Source organism: Coregonus lavaretus, assembly GCF_964263955.1.
Source record: "Coregonus lavaretus genome assembly, contig: HAP1_SCAFFOLD_1610, whole genome shotgun sequence".
Lineage (NCBI taxonomy): Eukaryota > Metazoa > Chordata > Actinopteri > Salmoniformes > Salmonidae > Coregonus > Coregonus lavaretus.
Genome location: NW_028156968.1, coordinates 39,406 through 58,571, shown reverse-complemented (window position 1 = coordinate 58,571; position 19,166 = coordinate 39,406). Strand labels below are relative to the sequence as shown.

The following is a 19,166-nucleotide window of genomic DNA, read 5'->3' as shown; positions in this document are numbered from 1 at the left end:
CTATGGTACTATACTGTCTAACCTAACGTATAGGACCCACCATGTCAGTTATCCTCTATGGTACTATACTGTCTAACCTAACGTATAGGACCCACCATGTCAGTTATCCTCTATGGTACTATACTGTCTAACCTAACGTATAGGACCCACCATGTCAGTTATCCTCTATGGTACTATACTGTCTAACCTAACGTATAGGACCCACCATGTCAGTTATCCTCTATGGTACTATACTGTCTAACCTAACGTATAGGACCCACCATGTCAGTTATCCTCTATGGTACTATACTGTCTAACCTAACGTATAGGACCCACCATGTCAGTTATCCTCTATGGTACTATACTGTCTAACCTAACGTATAGGACCCACCATGTCAGTTATCCTCTATGGGTACTATACTGTCTAACCTAACGTATATGGACCCACCATGTCAGTTATCCTCTATGGTACTATACTGTTTAACCTAACGTATAGGACCCACCATGTCAGTTATCCTCTCCTCTATGGTACTATACTGTCTAACCTAACGTATAGGACCCACCATGTCAGTTATCCTCTATGGTACTATACTGTCTAACCTAACGTATAGGACCCACCATGTCAGTTATCCTCTATGGTACTATACTGTCTAACCTAACGTATAGGACCCACCATGTCAGTTATCCTCTCTCTATGGTACTATACTGTCTAACCTAACGTATAGGACCCACCATGTCAGTTATCCTCTATGGTACTATACTGTCTAACCTAACGTATAGGACCCACCATGTCAGTTATCCTCTATGGTACTATACTGTCTAACCTAACGTATAGGACCCACCATGTCAGTTATCCTCTATGGTACTATACTGTCTAACCTAACGTATCGGACCCACCATGTCAGTTTCCTCTCCCTCTATGGTACTATACTGGTCTAACCTAACGTATAGGGACCCACCATGTCAGTTATCCTCTATGGTACTATACTGTCTAACCTAACGTATAGGACCCACCATGTCAGTTATCCTCTATGGTACTATACTGTCTAACCTAACGTATAGGACCCACCATGTCAGTTATCCCTCTATGGTACTATACTGTCTAACCTAACGTATAGGACCCACCATGTCAGTTATCCTCTCCTCTATGGTACTATACTGTCTAACCTAACGTATAGGACCCACCATGTCAGTTATCCTCTATGGTACTATACTGTCTAACCTAACGTATAGGACCCACCATGTCAGTTATCCTCTATGGTACTATACTGTCTAACCTAACGTATAGGACCCACCATGTCAGTTATCCTCTATGGTACTATACTGTCTAACCTAACGTATCGGACCCACCATGTCAGTTATCCTCTCCTCTATGGTACTATACTGTCTAACCTAACGTATAGGACCCACCATGTCAGTTATCCTCTATGGTACTATACTGTCTAACCTAACGTATAGGACCCACCATGTCAGTTATCCTCTATGGTACTATACTGTCTAACCTAACGTATAGGACCCACCATGTCAGTTATCCTCTATGGTACTATACTGTCTAACCTAACGTATCGGACCCACCATGTCAGTTATCCTCTCCTCTATGGTACTATACTGTCTAACCTAACGTATAGGACCCACCGTGTCAGTTATCCTCTATGGTACTATACTGTCTAACCTAACGTATAGGACCCACCATGTCAGTTATCCTCTATGGTACTATACTGTCTAACCTAACGTATAGGACCCACCATGTCAGTTATCCTCTATGGTACTATACTGTCTAACCTAACGTATAGGACCCACCATGTCAGTTATCCTCTATGGTACTATACTGTCTAACCTAACGTATAGGACCCACCATGTCAGTTATCCTCTCCTCTATGGTACTATACTGTCTAACCTAACGTATAGGACCCACCATGTCAGTTATCCTCTATGGTACTATACTGTCTAACCTAACGTATAGGACCCACCATGTCAGTTATCCTCTCCTCTATGGTACTATACTGTCTAACCTAACGTATAGGACCCACCATGTCAGTAATCCTCTATGGTACTATACTGTCTAACCTAACGTATAGGACCCACCATGTCAGTTATCCTCTATGGTACTATACTGTCTAACCTAACGTATAGGACCCACCATGTCAGTTATCCTCTCCTCTATGGTACTATACTGTCTAACCTAACGTATAGGACCCACCATGTCAGTTATCCTCTCCTCTATGGTACTATACTGTCTAACCTAACGTATAGGACCCACCATGTCAGTTATCCTCTATGGTACTATACTGTCTAACCTAACGTATAGGACCCACCATGTCAGTTATCCTCTATGGTACTATACTGTCTAACCTAACGTATAGGACCCACCATGTCAGTTATCCTCTATGGTACTATACTGTCTAACCTAACGTATAGGACCCACCATGTCAGTTATCCTCTATGGTACTATACTGTCTAACCTAACGTATAGGACCCACCATGTCAGTTATCCTCTCCTCTATGGTACTATACTGTCTAACCTAACGTATAGGACCCACCATGTCAGTTATCCTCTATGGTACTATACTGTCTAACCTAACGTATAGGACCCACCATGTCAGTTATCCTCTATGGTACTATACTGTCTAACCTAACGTATAGGACCCACCATGTCAGTTATCCTCTATGGTACTATACTGTCTAACCTAACGTATAGGACCCACCATGTCAGTTATCCTCTATGGTACTATACTGTCTAACCTAACGTATAGGACCCACCATGTCAGTTATCCTCTATGGTACTATACTGTCTAACCTAACGTATAGGACCCACCATGTCAGTTATCCTCTATGGTACTATACTGTCTAACCTAACGTATAGGACCCACCATGTCAGTTATCCTCTATGGTACTATACTGTCTAACCTAACGTATAGGACCCACCATGTCAGTTATCCTCTATGGTACTATACTGTCTAACCTAACGTATAGGACCCACCATGTCAGTTATCCTCTATGGTACTATACTGTCTAACCTAACGTATAGGACCCACCATGTCAGTTATCCTCTATGGTACTATACTGTCTAACCTAACGTATAGGACCCACCATGTCAGTTATCCTCTATGGTACTATACTGTCTAACCTAACGTATAGGACCCACCATGTCAGTTATCCTCTATGGTACTATACTGTCTAACCTAACGTATAGGACCCACCATGTCAGTTATCCTCTATGGTACTATACTGTCTAACCTAACGTATCGGACCCACCATGTCAGTTATCCTCTATGGTACTATACTGTCTAACCTAACGTATAGGACCCACCATGTCAGTTATCCTCTCCTCTATGGTACTATACTGTCTAACCTAACGTATAGGACCCACCATGTCAGTTATCCTCTATGGTACTATACTGTCTAACCTAACGTATAGGACCCACCATGTCAGTTATCCTCTCTGGTACTATACTGTCTAACCTAACGTATAGGACCCACCATGTCAGTTATCCTCTATGGTACTATACTGTCTAACCTAACGTATAGGACCCACCATGTCAGTTATCCTCTATGGTACTATACTGTCTAACCTAACGTATAGGACCCACCATGTCAGTTATCCTCTCCTCTATGGTACTATACTGTCTAACCTAACGTATAGGACCCACCATGTCAGTTATCCTCTATGGTACTATACTGTCTAACCTAACGTATAGGACCCACCATGTCAGTTATCCTCTATGGTACTATACTGTCTAACCTAACGTATAGGACCCACCATGTCAGTTATCCTCTATGGTACTTTACTGTCTAACCTAACGTATAGGACCCACCATGTCAGTTATCCTCTATGGTACTATACTGTCTAACCTAACGTATAGGACCCACCATGTCAGTTATCCTCTATGGTACTATACTGTCTAACCTAACGTATAGGACCCACCATGTCAGTTATCCTCTATGGTACTATACTGTCTAACCTAACGTATAGGACCCACCATGTCAGTTATCCTCTATGGTACTATACTGTCTAACCTAACGTATAGGACCCACCATGTCAGTTATCCTCTATGGTACTATACTGTCTAACCTAACGTATAGGACCCACCATGTCAGTTATCCTCTATGGTACTATACTGTCTAACCTAACGTATAGGACCCACCATGTCAGTTATCCTCTATGGTACTATACTGTCTAACCTAACGTATAGGACCCACCATGTCAGTTATCCTCTATGGTACTATACTGTCTAACCTAACGTATAGGACCCACCGTGTCAGTTATCCTCTCCTCTATGGTACTATACTGTCTAACCTAACGTATAGGACCCACCATGTCAGTTATCCTCTATGGTACTATACTGTCTAACCTAACGTATAGGACCCACCATGTCAGTTATCCTCTATGGTACTATACTGTCTAACCTAACGTATAGGACCCACCATGTCAGTTATCCTCTATGGTACCATACTGTCTAACCTAACGTATAGGACCCACCATGTCAGTTATCCTCTATGGTACTATACTGTCTAACCTAACGTATAGGACCCACCATGTCAGTTATCCTCTATGGTACTATACTGTCTAACCTAACGTATAGGACCCACCATGTCAGTTATCCTCTCCTCTCCGGTCATGATGTTCTCTTGTCTCCTTCTAACCATCTAATACCTCAGGAAATGTCAAGACATTTTCTTAACAGTTTAACTGAGGGCTGTACTCTGGGGAAACGGCCCGGAGTGGAGGATGACAACCAGCAGTACTGCTGACCTCTAGGACTGGGGTTCAATAACCTTCATATAAATGATGTGACTACCAGGGTTTATGGTCAAATCAGAAAGTAAAACCAAATTCCAGTTCCACATTCCACATGGTCTGTTATTGTGAATGTGTTGTGTTTTTAAAGATTCAGATGTGATTGTATATGGATGTTATATTCAGCTTGTTTCTCTGTCTTCTAAATGATACTCACATAATAACTGCTGATGTAAACTCTGCCCCTCTCTCTCTCTCTCTCTCTCTCTCTCTCTCTCTCTCTCTCTCTCTCTCTCTCTGTCTCTCTCTCTGTCTCTCTCTCTGTCTCTCTCTCTCTCTCTCTCTCTCTCTCTCGCGCTCTCTCTCTCTCGCGCTCTCTCGCTCTCTCGCTCTGTCTCTCTGTCTCTCTCTCTCTCTCTCTCTCTCTCTCTCTCTCTCTCTCTCTCTCTCGCGCTCTCTCGCTCTCTCGCTCTGTCTCTCTCTGTCTCTCTCTCTCTCTCTGTCTCTCTCTCTCTGTCTGTCTGTGTCTCTCTCTCTGTCTGTGTCTCTCTCTGTCTGTGTCTCTGTCTCTGTCTCTCTCTCTCTCTCTCTCTGTGTCTCTCTCTCTCTCTCGTCACCTGTCAGATCCTGCCCAGTATATCCAACGCCCAGCCAGCGGTGAGGAACATGGCAGTAGTGTGTCTGGGGACCTGCGCTCTGCACAGCAAAGACCTGGTCAACACACATCTGGTGCTGCTGCTGCAGGTACCACCATAATAACATCCGTATCACTGCTCTGGGGTCAGTCATCCACCTGCTGTCTCTGTCTCTGTAGATAGCCCAGCTAGATGAGACTAAGATCCGTATCACTGCTCTGAGGTCAGTCATCGACCTTCTGTCTCTGTAGATAGCCCAGCTAGATGAGACTAAGATCCGTATCACTGCTCTGAGGTCAGTCATCCACCTGCTGTCTCTGTCTGTAGATAGCCCAGCTAGATGAGACTAAGATCCGTATCACTGCTCTGGGGTCAGTCATCCACCTGCTGTCTCTGTAGATAGCCCAGCTAGATGAGACTAAGATCCGTATCACTGCTCTGGGGTCAGTCATCCACCTGCTGTCTCTGTCTGTAGATAGCCCAGCTAGATGAGACTAAGATCCGTATCACTGCTCTGAGGTCAGTCATCGACCTGCTGTCTCTGTCTCTGTAGATAGCCCAGCTAGATGAGACTAAGATCCGTATCACTGCTCTGGGGTCAGTCATCCACCTGCTGTCTCTGTCTGTAGATAGCCCAGCTAGATGAGACTAAGATCCGTATCACTGCTCTGAGGTCAGTCATCGACCTGCTGTCTCTGTCTCTGTAGATAGCCCAGCTAGATGAGACTAAGATCCGTATCACTGCTCTGAGGTCAGTCATCCACCTGCTGTCTCTGTAGATAGCCCAGCTAGATGAGACTAAGATCCGTATCACTGCTCTGAGGTCAGTCATCGACCTGCTGTCTCTGTAGATAGCCCAGCTAGATGAGACTAAGATCCGTATCACTGCTCTGAGGTCAGTCATCCACCTGCTGTCTCTGTAGATAGCCCAGCTAGATGAGACTAAGATCCGTATCACTGCTCTGAGGTCAGTCATCCACCTGCTGTCTCTGTCTCTGTAGATAGCCCAGCTAGATGAGACTAAGATCCGTATCACTGCTCTGGGGTCAGTCATCGACCTGCTGTCTCTGTCTCTGTAGATAGCCCAGCTAGATGAGACTAAGATCCGTATCACTGCTCTGAGGTCAGTCATCCACCTGCTGTCTCTGTCTTTGTAGATAGCTCAGCTAGATGAGACTAAGATCCGTATCAGTGCTCTGAGGTCAGTCATCGACCTGCTGTCTCTGTAGATAGCCCAGCTAGATGAGACTAAGATCCGTATCACTGCTCTGAGGTCAGTCATCGACCTGCTGTCTCTGTCTCTGTAGATAGCCCAGCTAGATGAGACTAAGATCTGTATCACTGCTCTGAGGTCAGTCATCGACCTGCTGTCTCTGTAGATAGCCCAGCTAGATGAGACTAAGATCCGTATCACTGCTCTGAGGTCAGTCATCCACCTGCTGTCTCTGTCTCTGTAGATAGCCCAGCTAGATGAGACTAAGATCCGTATCACTGCTCTGAGGTCAGTCATCGACCTGCTGTCTCTGTCTCTGTAGATAGCCCAGCTAGATGAGACTAAGATCCGTATCACTGCTCTGAGGTCAGTCATCGACCTGCTGTCTCTGTAGATAGCCCAGCTAGATGAGACTAAGATCCGTATCACTGCTCTGAGGTCAGTCATCGACCTGCTGTCTCTGTCTCTGTAGATAGCCCAGCTAGATGAGACTAAGATCCGTATCACTGCTCTGAGGTCAGTCATCCACCTGCTGTCTCTGTCTCTGTAGATAGCCCAGCTAGATGAGACTAAGATCCGTATCAGTGCTCTGAGGTCAGTCATCGACCTGCTGTTGCTCTACGGCTTCACACTGCTGGCTGAACGCCCCAGCTCCGCCCCCCAGACAGCACAGCCCTCCCATTCGCCCGCCAACCAGGAAGACCAGGAGAAGGGGGAGGAGCCGGAGGAGGGGAGCAGCACCGCTCAGTCCATCCTGATGATGCTGTCTGACTTCCTGGACAGCGAGGTGTGTTTGAGAGAAAGTGTTGGACAATTGTGTTAGGAAGACACACTCGTGTGTGTAATTTGTATGTGTGTGTATTTACGAGTTTGTGTGTGTATTTATGAGTTTGTGTGTGTGTTTATGAGTGTGTGTGTGTGTGTGTTTATGAGTGTGTGTGTGTGTGTGTTTATGAGTGTGTGTGTTTATGAGTGTGTGTGTGTGTTTGTGTTTATGAGTGTGTGTGTGTGTGTGTGTGTGTGTGTGTGTGTGTGTTTATGAGTGTGTGTGTGAGTGTGTATGAGTGTGTGTTTGTGTTTATGAGTGTGTGTGTGTATTTATGAGTGTGTGTGTGTGTGTGTTTATGAGTGTGTGTGTGTGTGTGTTTATGAGTGTGTGTGTGTGTTTATGAGTGTGTGTGTGTGTGTGTGTTTATGAGTGTGTGTGTGTGTGTGTTTATGAGTGTGTGTGTGTGTGTTTATGAGTGTGTGTGTGTGTTTGTGTTTATGAGTGTGTGTGTGTGTTTATGAGTGTGTGTGTGTGTGTGTGTGTTTATGAGTGTGTGTGTGTGTGTGTGTTTATGAGTGTGTGTGTGTTTATGAGTGTGTGTGTGTGTGTGTGTTTATGAGTGTGTGTGTGTGTGTGTGTTTATGAGTGTGTGTGTGTGTGTGTTTATGAGTGTGTGTGTGTTTGTGTTTATGAGTGTGTGTGTGTGTTTGTGTTTATGAGTGTGTGTGTGTTTGTGTTTATGAGTGTGTGTGTGTGTGTGTGTTTATGAGTGTGTGTGTGTGTTTGTGTTTATGAGTGTGTGTGTGTGTTTGTGTTTATGAGTGTGTGTTTGTGTTTATGAGTGTGTGTGTGTGTGTTTATGAGTGTGTGTGTGTGTTTGTGTTTGAGTGTGTGTGTGTATTTATGTGTGTGTGTGTCTTTATGATGTGATTTATTGGGATCCCCATTAGCTGACGCCAATGGAGACAGCTAGTCTTACAGGGGTCCAACACATAATGAGAAAGACATTACAGATAAAATACTTTTACAATTGACATACATTTAAAAACATGTACATGTAGAGTGTGTGTGTGCATCTATCAGTTCCACATACATGTCAGTACATACACACAACAACAAGGTCACATGGGGGAGAGGCGTTGTGCCGTGAGGTGTTGCTTTATTTGTTTTGTGAAACCAGGTTTACTGTTCACTTGGTCTATATAAGATGGAAGGGAGTTCCATGCCCTCATGGCTCTGTATAATACTGTACGTTTCCTTGAATTTGTTCTGGACCTGGGGACTGTGAAAAGACCCCTGGTGGCATGTCTGGTGGGGTAAGTGTGTGTGTCAGAGCTGTGAAAAGACCCCTGGTGGCATGTCTGGTGGGGTAAGTGTGTGTGTCAGAGCTGTGAAAAGACCCCTGGTGGCATGTCTGGTGGGGTAAGGGTGTGTGTGTCAGAGCTGTGTGTAAGTTGACTTCGCAAAAACAATTTGGAATTTCCAACACATTCATGTTTCTTATAAAAAGATGAAGTGATGCAGTCAGTCTCTCCTCAACTCTTAGCCAAGAGAGACTGGCCTGCATAGTATTAATATTAGCCCTCTGATTACAATGAAGAGCAAGACGTGCTGCTCTGTTCTGGGCCAGCTGCAGCTTAACTAGGTCCTGCTCTGTTCTGGGCCAGCTGCAGATTAACTAGGTCTTTCTTTGCAGCACTAGACCACATGACTGGACAATAATCAAGATAAGATCAAGCTAGAGCCTGCAGTGTGTGTGTGTATTTATGATTGTGTGTGTGTGTGTGTATTTGATTGTGTGTGTGTGTGTGTGTGTGTGTGTGTGTGTGTGTGTGTGTGTGTGTATTTATGATTGTGTGTGTGTATTTATGTTTGTGTGTCTGTGTGTATTTATGATTCTGTGTGTGTGTATTTATGATTCTGTGTGTGTGTGTGTGTGTGTATTTATGATTCTGTGTGTGTGTGTGTGTGTGTATTTATGATTCTGTGTGTGTGTGTGTGTGTGTGTGTGTATTTGTGATTCTGTCTCAGGTGTCTGAACTGCGTACAGAGGCAGCGGAGGGTCTGGCCAAGTTGATGTATTCCGGGCGGATCTCCAGCGCCAAGCTCCTCTCCCGATTGGTGTTGCTATGGTACAACCCCGTCACCGAGGACGACACCAGACTACGCCACTGCCTCGGAGTGTTCTTCCAGCTGTACGCCCGGGAGAGCCGGTACGACACACACACCTAGCCGCACTGCATCTATATACAGTGGGGGGGGAAAGTATTTAGTCAGTCACCAATTGTGCAAGTTCTCCCACTTAAAAAGATGAGAGAGGCCTGTAATTTTCATCATAGGTACACGTCAACTATGACAGACAAAATGAGAAAAGAAAATCCAGAAAATCACATTGTAGGATTTTTAATGAATTTATTTGCAAATTATGGTGGAAAATAGGTATTTGGTCACCTACAAACAAGCAAGATTTCTGGCTCTCACAGACCTGTAACTTCTTCTTTAAGAGGCTCCTCTGTCCTCCACTCGTTACCTGTATTAATGGCACCTGTTTGAACTTGTTATCAGTATAAAAGACACCTGTCCACAACCTCAAACAGTCACACTCCAAACTCCACTATGGCCAAGACCAAAGAGCTGTCAAAGGACACCAGAAACAAAATTGTACACCTGTAGACCTGCACCAGGCTGGGAAGACTGAATCTGCAATAGGTAAGCAGCTTGGTTTGAAGAAATCAACTGTGGGAGCAATTATTAGGAAATGGAAGACATACAAGACCACTGATAATCTCCCTCGATCTGGGGCTCCACGCAAGATCTCCCCCCGTGGGGTCAAAATGATCACAAGAACGGTGAGCAAAAATCCCAGAACCACACGGGGGGACCTAGTGAATGACCTGCAGAGAGCTGGGACCAAAGTAACAAAGCCTACCATCAGTAACAGACTACGCCGCCAGGGACTCAAATCCTGCAGTGCCAGACGTGTCCCCCTGCTTAAGCCAGTACATGTCCAGGCCCGTCTGAAGTTTGCTAGAGTGTATTTGGATGATCCAGAAGAGGATTGGGAGAATGTCATATGGTCAGATGAAACCAAAATAGAACTTTTTGGTAAAAACTCAACTCGTCGTGTTTGGAGGACAAAGAATGCTGAGTTGCATCCAAAGAACACCATACCTACTGTGAAGCATGGGGGTGGAAACATCATTCTTTGGGGCTGTTTTTCTGCAAAGGGACCAGGACGACTGATCCGTGTAAAGGAAAGAATGAATGGGGCCATGTATCGTGAGATTTTGAGTGAAAACCTCCTTCCTTCAGCAAGGGCATTGAAGATGAAACGTGGCTGGGTCTTTCAGCATGACAATGATCCCAAACACACCGCCCGGGCAACGAAGGAGTGGCTTCGTAAGAAGCATTTCAAGGTCCTGGAGTGGCCTAGCCAGTCTCCAGATCTCAACCCCATAGAAAATCTTTGGAGGGAGTTGAAAGTCCGTGTTGCCCAGCGACAGCCCCAAAACATCACTGCTCTAGAGGAGATCTGCATGGAGGAATGGGACAAAATACCAGCAACAGTGTGTGAAAACCTTGTGAAGACTTACAGAAAACGTTTGACCTGTGTCATTGCCAACAAAGGGTATAAAACAAAGTATTGAGAAACTTTTGTTATTGACCAAATACTTATTTTCCACCATAATTTACAAATAAATTCATAAAAAATCCTATAATGTGATTTTCTGGATTTTTTTCCCTCATTTTGTCTGTCATAGTTGACGTGTACCTATGATGAAAATTACAGGCCTCTCTCATCTTTTTAAGTGGGAGAACTTGCACAATTGGTGGCTGACTAAATACTTTTTTCCCCCACTGTACTCTGATGAGATGTTTGTGCCGTTGTGTGTGTGTGTCCTGACTGTGTGTGTGTGTGTGTGTGTGTGTGTCCTGACTGTGTGTGTGTGTGTCCTGACTGTGTGTGTGTGTGTGTGTCCTGACTGTGTGTGTGTGTGTGTGTCCTGACTGTGTGTGTGTGTGTGTGTCCTGACTGTGTGTGTGTGTGTGTCCTGACTGTGTGTGTGTGTGTGTGTGTCCTGACTGTGTGTGTGTGTGTGTGTCCTGACTGTGTGTGTGTGTGTGTGTGTCCTGACTGTGTGTGTGTGTCCTGACTGTGTGTGTGTCCTGACTGTGTGTGTGTGTGTGTGTCCTGACTGTGTGTGTGTGTCCTGACTGTGTGTGTGTCCTGACTGTGTGTGTGTGTGTGTGTCCTGACTGTGTGTGTGTGTGTCCTGACTGTGTGTGTGTGTGTCCTGACTGTGTGTGTGTGTGTGTGTCCTGACTGTGTGTGTGTGTGTGTGTGTGTGTGTCCTGACTGTGTGTGTGTGTGTGTGTGTCCTGACTGTGTGTGTGTGTGTGTCCTGACTGTGTGTGTGTGTGTGTGTCCTGACTGTGTGTGTGTGTGTGTGTCCTGACTGTGTGTGTGTGTGTGTGTGTGTGTGTGTGTGTGTGTGTGTGTGTGTGTGTGTGTGTGTGTGTTCAGGGCCCACCAGGAGTGTGTGGAGGAGTGTTTCCTGCTGACCCTCCAGACCCTGCTGAATGCTCCGGCTACGTCTCCGCTGGCTGAGGTGGACGTCGGTAATGTAGCGGAGCTGCTCGTCGAGCTGACCCGGCCCAGCTCTCTCATAAAGCCTGGAGACCCACAGGTAACATGAACAGAACTTCATTACAACATCTATACAATACAGTTGAAGTCGGAAGTTTACATACACTTAGGTTGTAGTCATTAAAGCTCGTTTTTCAACCACTCCACAACTTTATTGTTAACAAACTATAGTTTTGGCAAGTCGGTTAGGACATCTACTTTGTGTGTGACACAAGTAATTCTTCCAACAATTGTTTAGAGACAGATTATTTCACTTATAATTCACTGTATCACAATTCCAGTGGGTCAGAAGTTTACATACACTAAGTTGACTGTGCCTTTTAAACAGCTTGGAAAATTCCAGAAAATGATGTCATGGCTTTAGAAGCTTCTGATAGGCTAACTGACATCGTTTGAGTCAATTGGAGGTGTGCCTGTGGATGTATTTCAAGGCCTACCTTCACACTCAGTAAAGTGGGGATCCTAACTGACCTAAGACATGGAATTATTACTAGGATTAAATGTCAGGAATTGTGAAAAACTGAGTTTAAATGTATTTGGCTAATGTGTATGTAAACTTCCGACTTCACCTGTACATATCAAAATATTATTTTGGACGATATTATATTGCTGAATTGTTGCTAGGTAGTGTTAGCTAGCGCTAGTCGGCTGTACCCGCGTCAAAACTCCGGTATTGTTCATCCTATAGCTTGTTCTCCATCTTCTTTTTAAATAGCGAGCCAACATGTTTTCACCACTTTTATTTCCATGACTGATCAAAACTCTGAAGCAGACACATGGGGAGCGATATGTTTGGAACATCAAATCTCAATAAAATCAGTGTCGAATCACAATACATATAGAATCATGAGAATCACAATACATATAGAATCATGAGAATCACAATACATATAGAATCATGAGAATCCCAATACATATAGAATCATGAGAATCACAATACATATAGAATCATGAGAATCACAATACATATAGAATCATGAGAATCACAATACATATAGAATCATGAGAATCACAATACATATAGAATCATGAGAATCCCAATACATATAGAATCATGAGAATCACAATACATATAGAATCATGAGAATCACAATACATATAGAATCATGAGAATCACAATACATATAGAATCATGAGAATCACAATACATATAGAATCATGAGAATCCCAATACATATAGAATCATGAGAATCACAATACATATAGAATCATGAGAATCACAATACATATAGACATTTACATTTACGTCATTTAGCAGACGCTCTTATCCAGAGCGACTTACAAATTGGTGCATTCACCTTATAGCCAGTGGGACAACGACTTATTTATTTTTTTTTGTGGGGGAAGAAGGATTACTGTTATCATATCCCAGGTATTCCTTAAAGAGGTGGGGTTTCAAATGTCTCCAGAAGGTGGTGAGTGACTCCGCTGTCCTGGCGTCGTGAGGGAGCTTGTTCCACCATTGGGGTGCCAGAGCAGCGAACAGTTTGGACTGGGCTGAGCGGGAACTATGCTTCCGCAGAGGAAGGGGAGCCAGCAGGCCAGAGGTGGATGAACGCAATGCCCTCGTTTGGGTGTAGGGACTGATCAGAGCCATGAGAATCCCAATACATATAGAATCAAGAGAATCCCAAGACATGGTATTGTCAGCTAAGTATGCAGATCTGACCCAGGTCTCTTGTACAGTCCTCTAACACACCGGTAACATTAATACAACCTAACCGTTACCAAGCAGACTATCGTGTTAACTTCAATATCATCAAACCAGAATAGCAACTCTGCCCTCTGCTGCCCGCATTACTGGTCTCATCCCTCTGTCTGAAGGGTATGCTCTGGAGGCTAAAAGTGTGTGTGTGTGTGTGTGTGTGTAGGACGTGTGTGTCCATGACTACCTGGCGGTGCGTGTGTGTGGTGAGATGCTGAAGGACCCGTCAGCTCCTGAAGTCCGTCTCTACGCCAAAACGCTGAGCAGCCTGGAGCTCAGCACTGACGGCAACACGAGAAGAGACCTACTGACACTGCTACAACACATTACACAGGTACAGTCCAGAGGTCAGTACTGACAGCAACAGACCCACTGCTACAACACATTACACAGGTACAGTCTGGAGGTCAGTACTGACGGCAACAGACCCACTGCTACAACACATTACACAGGGACAGTCCGGAGGTCAGTACTGACAGCAACAGACCCACTGCTACAACACATTACACAGGTACAGTCCGGAGGTCAGTACTGACAGCAACAGACCCACTGCTACAACACATTACACAGGTACAGTCCGGAGGTCAGTACTGACAGCAACAGACCCACTGCTACAACACATTACACAGGTACAGTCCGGAGGTCAGTACTGACAGCAACAGACCCACTGCTACAACACATTACACAGGTACAGTCCGGAGGTCAGTACTGACGGCAACAGACCCACTGCTACAACACATTACACAGGTACAGTCCGGAGGTCAGTACTGACGGCAACAGACCCACTGCTACAACACATTACACAGGTACAGTCCGGAGGTCAGTACTGATGGCAACAGACCCACTGCTACAACACATTACACAGGTACAGTCCGGAGGTCAGTACTGACGGCAACAGACCCACTGCTACAACACATTACACAGGTACAGTCCGGAGGTCAGTACTGACGGCAACAGACCCACTGCTACAACACATTACACAGGTACAGTCCGGAGGTCAGTACTGACAGCAACAGACCCACTGCTACAACACATTACACAGGTACAGTCCGGAGGTCAGTACTGACGGCAACAGACCCACTGCTACAACACATTACACAGGTACAGTCCGGAGGTCAGTACTGACAGCAACAGACCCACTGCTACAACACATTACACAGGTACAGTCCGGAGGTCAGTACTGACAGCAACAGACCCACTGCTACAACACATTACACAGGTACAGTCCGGAGGTCAGTACTGACGGCAACAGACCCACTGCTACAACACATTACACAGGTACAGTCCGGAGGTCAGTACTGACAGCAACAGACCCACTGCTACAACACATTACACAGGTACAGTCCGGAGGTCAGTACTGACAGCAACAGACCCACTGCTACAACACATTACACAGGTACAGTCCGGAGGTCAGTACTGACAGCAACAGACCCACTGCTACAACACATTACACAGGTACAGTCCGGAGGTCAGTACTGACGGCAACAGACCCACTGCTACAACACATTACACAGGTACAGTCCGGAGGTCAGTACTGACGGCAACAGACCCACTGCTACAACACATTACACAGGTACAGTCAGGAGGTCAGTACTGACAGCAACAGACCCACTGCTACAACACATTACACAGGTACAGTCCGGAGGTCAGTACTGACAGCAACAGACCCACTGCTACAACACATTACACAGGTACAGTCTGGAGGTCAGTACTGACGGCAACAGACCCGCTGCTACAACACATTACACAGGTACAGTCCGGAGGTCAGTACTGACGGCAACAGACCCGCTGCTACAACACATTACACAGGTACAGTCCGGAGGTCAGTACTGACGGCAACAGACCCGCTGCTACAACACATTACACAGGTACAGTCTGGAGGTCAGTACTGACGGCAACAGACCCACTGCTACAACACATTACACAGGTACAGTCTGGGGGTCAGTACTGACGGCAACAGACCCACTGCTACAACACATTACACAGGTACAGTCCGGAGGTCAGTACTGACAGCAACAGACCCACTGCTACAACACATTACACAGGTACAGTCCGGAGGTCAGTACTGACGGCAACAGACCCACTGCTACAACACATTACACAGGTACAGTCCGGAGGTCAGTACTGACGGCAACAGACCCACTGCTACAACACATTACACAGGTACAGTCCGGAGGTCAGTACTGACGGCAACAGACCCACTGCTACAACACATTACACAGGTACAGTCCGGAGGTCAGTACTGACAGCAACAGACCCACTGCTACAACACATTACACAGGTACAGTCCGGAGGTCAGTACTGACGGCAACAGACCCACTGCTACAACACATTACACAGGTACAGTCCGGAGGTCAGTACTGACGGCAACAGACCCACTGCTACAACACATTACACAGGTACAGTCCGGAGGTCAGTACTGACGGCAACAGACCCGCTGCTACAACACATTACATAGGTACAGTCCGGAGGTCAGTACTGACGGCAACAGACCCGCTGCTACAACACATTACACAGGTACAGTCCGGAGGTCAGTACTGACAGCAACAGACCCACTGCTACAACACATTACACAGGTACAGTCCGGAGGTCAGTACTGACGGCAACAGACCCACTGCTACAACACATTACACAGGTACAGTCCGGAGGTCAGTACTGACGGCAACAGACCCACTGCTACAACACATTACACAGGTACAGTCCGGAGGTCAGTACTGACAGCAACAGACCCACTGCTACAACACATTACACAGGTACAGTCCGGAGGTCAGTACTGACAGCAACAGACCCACTGCTACAACACATTACACAGGTACAGTCCGGAGGTCAGTACTGACAGCAACAGACCCACTGCTACAACACATTACACAGGTACAGTCCGGAGGTCAGTACTGACAGCAACAGACCCACTGCTACAACACATTACACAGGTACAGTCCGGAGGTCAGTACTGACGGCAACAGACCCACTGCTACAACACATTACACAGGTACAGTCCGGAGGTCAGTACTGACGGCAACAGACCCACTGCTACAACACATTACACAGGTACAGTCCGGAGGTCAGTACTGACGGCAACAGACCCACTGCTACAACACATTACACAGGTACAGTCCGGAGGTCAGTACTGACAGCAACAGACCCACTGCTACAACACATTACACAGGTACAGTCCGGAGGTCAGTACTGACGGCAACAGACCCGCTGCTACAACACATTACACAGGTACAGTCCGGAGGTCAGTACTGACAGCAACAGACCCACTGCTACAACACATTACACAGGTACAGTCCGGAGGTCAGTACTGACGGCAACAGACCCACTGCTACAACACATTACACAGGTACAGTCCGGAGGTCAGTACTGACGGCAACAGACCCACTGCTACAACACATTACACAGGTACAGTCCGGAGGTCAGTACTGACGGCAACAGACCCGCTGCTACAACACATTACACAGGTACAGTCCGGAGGTCAGTACTGACAGCAACAGACCCACTGCTACAACACATTACACAGGTACAGTCCGGAGGTCAGTACTGACAGCAACAGACCCACTGCTACAACACATTACACAGGTACAGTCCGGAGGTCAGTACTGACAGCAACAGACCCACTGCTACAACACATTACACAGGTACAGTCTGGAGGTCAGTACTGACAGCAACAGACCCGCTGCTACAACACATTACACAGGTACAGTCCGGAGGTCAGTACTGACAGCAACAGACCCGCTGCTACAACACATTACACAGGTACAGTCCGGAGGTCAGTACTGACAGCAACAGACCCACTGCTACAACACATTACACAGGTACAGTCTGGAGGTCAGTACTGACAGCAACAGACCCACTGCTACAACACATTACACAGGTACAGTCCGGAGGTCAGTACTGACAGCAACAGACCCACTGCTACAACACATTACACAGGTACAGTCTGGAGGTCAGTACTGACAGCAACAGACCCACTGCTACAACACATTACACAGGTACAGTCCGGAGGTCAGTACTGACGGCAACAGACCCACTGCTACAACACATTACACGCACGTTTCCTGATTGAAACCAAACCAACCCACGTCTGTGTAGGAGGTGAAGGATCGTATCTGTCTGCGTGCCGTGGAGAAGCTGATTGGACAGCTGCAGGACTCCAACGACCAACCGGATCTCGGCGCTACGACACTACAGCCTGTAGACGTCAACACTGAGGGTAAACCCACGTCACGGGACCAAACTGTAGTGGGTCACGTTGCTGTTAGAGAGAGAGAGAGAGAGAGGGAGAGAGGGAGAGAGGGAGAGGGGGAGAGAGAGGGAGGGAGGGAGGGAGGGAGAGAGAGAGAGAGAGAGAGAGGGAGAGAGAGAGAGAGAGAGAGAGAGAGAGAGAGAGAGAGAGAGAGAGAGAGAGAGAGAGAGAGAGAGACCCCCGATGAAACTCTTAACGTCTTCATTTCCACAGAGGCTGCCAACCAAGACCTGGAGCAGTCTGCCAAGAGACCCAAGAGAGGTATTACCTGATGTCACACACACCTCCTGCTAACCTCTCTGACAGGGTTCAGCAAACCGTTGATAATGGTGTGTGTGTGTGTGTGTGTGTGTGTGTTTCGTAGGTCAGAGGAAAGCCACCACAGCCAGGAAGTCCAGCAGACCTGCCGAGTCCTCCGAGGAGAGGTGTGTGTGTGTGAACATTACACCGTGAAGTAGTATTGTATTAGGATCTTCTCTTAATCGGCCCTGAAATGTACAACTGTTGAAATGGATCCGTTCTGTATATGACCTTTAACTTCTCCTCCCTCCCTCCCTCCCTCCCTCCCTCCGCTCCTCCCTCCATAGTGATGGGGAGAATGTTCCAGACTCGGTGCCGGCACCTCGTCCGTCCCGCCGGGCCAAGACGGCAGCTTTGGACAAAACCAGAATGGACCTCAGTGCCCTCATCAACCAGGAGGCCAACACCTCCTAGAGTCCCAGGTCAGATAGAGTAGGGATGTTAAGAGGGCAGAGGTCACGACAGGCAGAGGGGACAGCCTAGTTAGTAGAATCAGTAGATGTATCAGTTTAGTTGTTCAGAGGAGTGGACATGACATTGGAGAAACACTGTCTTGTCTGTCTCTAACCCTGTTTTATCTAGAAAGGAATTGGATTAAATAAAACGATTAAACTTCCTCCTTCCTGTTGTGTCTCTCTGCTGTAATTCTCCCTTTATTGAACCTTTATTCCTCCAGGAAGTCCCGTTGAGGTCAGGAGAACTCTTTATTCCTCTAGGAAGTCCCATTGAGGTCAGGAGAGCTCTTTATTCCTCCAGGAAGTCCCGTTGAGGTCAGGAGAGCTATTTATTCCTCCAGGAAGTCCCATTGAGATCAGGAGAGCTCTTTATCCCTCCAGGAAGTCCCATTGAGGTCAGAAGAGCTCTTTATTCCTCCAGGAAGTCCCGTTGAGGTCAGGAGAACTCTTTATTCCTCCAGGAAGTCCCGTTGAGGTC

General features: G+C 46.4%; 1 protein-coding gene across 1 annotated transcript in view; it reads left to right on the top strand.

The window, feature by feature from the left end:
- Window positions 1-18,849, top strand: part of LOC311125982 (condensin complex subunit 3-like) — a 52,488-nt gene extending 33,639 nt beyond the window's left edge. The window contains 9 exon segments of the mRNA XM_084200005.1: window positions 5,342-5,461; window positions 7,116-7,352; window positions 9,366-9,547; window positions 11,860-12,022; window positions 13,854-14,021; window positions 17,780-17,900; window positions 18,147-18,194; window positions 18,298-18,358; window positions 18,521-18,849. Of these exon segments, the coding sequence (XP_084056131.1) occupies window positions 5,342-5,461; window positions 7,116-7,352; window positions 9,366-9,547; window positions 11,860-12,022; window positions 13,854-14,021; window positions 17,780-17,900; window positions 18,147-18,194; window positions 18,298-18,358; window positions 18,521-18,647 (1,227 nt within the window). The 3' untranslated portion in view covers window positions 18,648-18,849.
- Window positions 18,850-19,166: the final 317 nt, after the last annotated feature.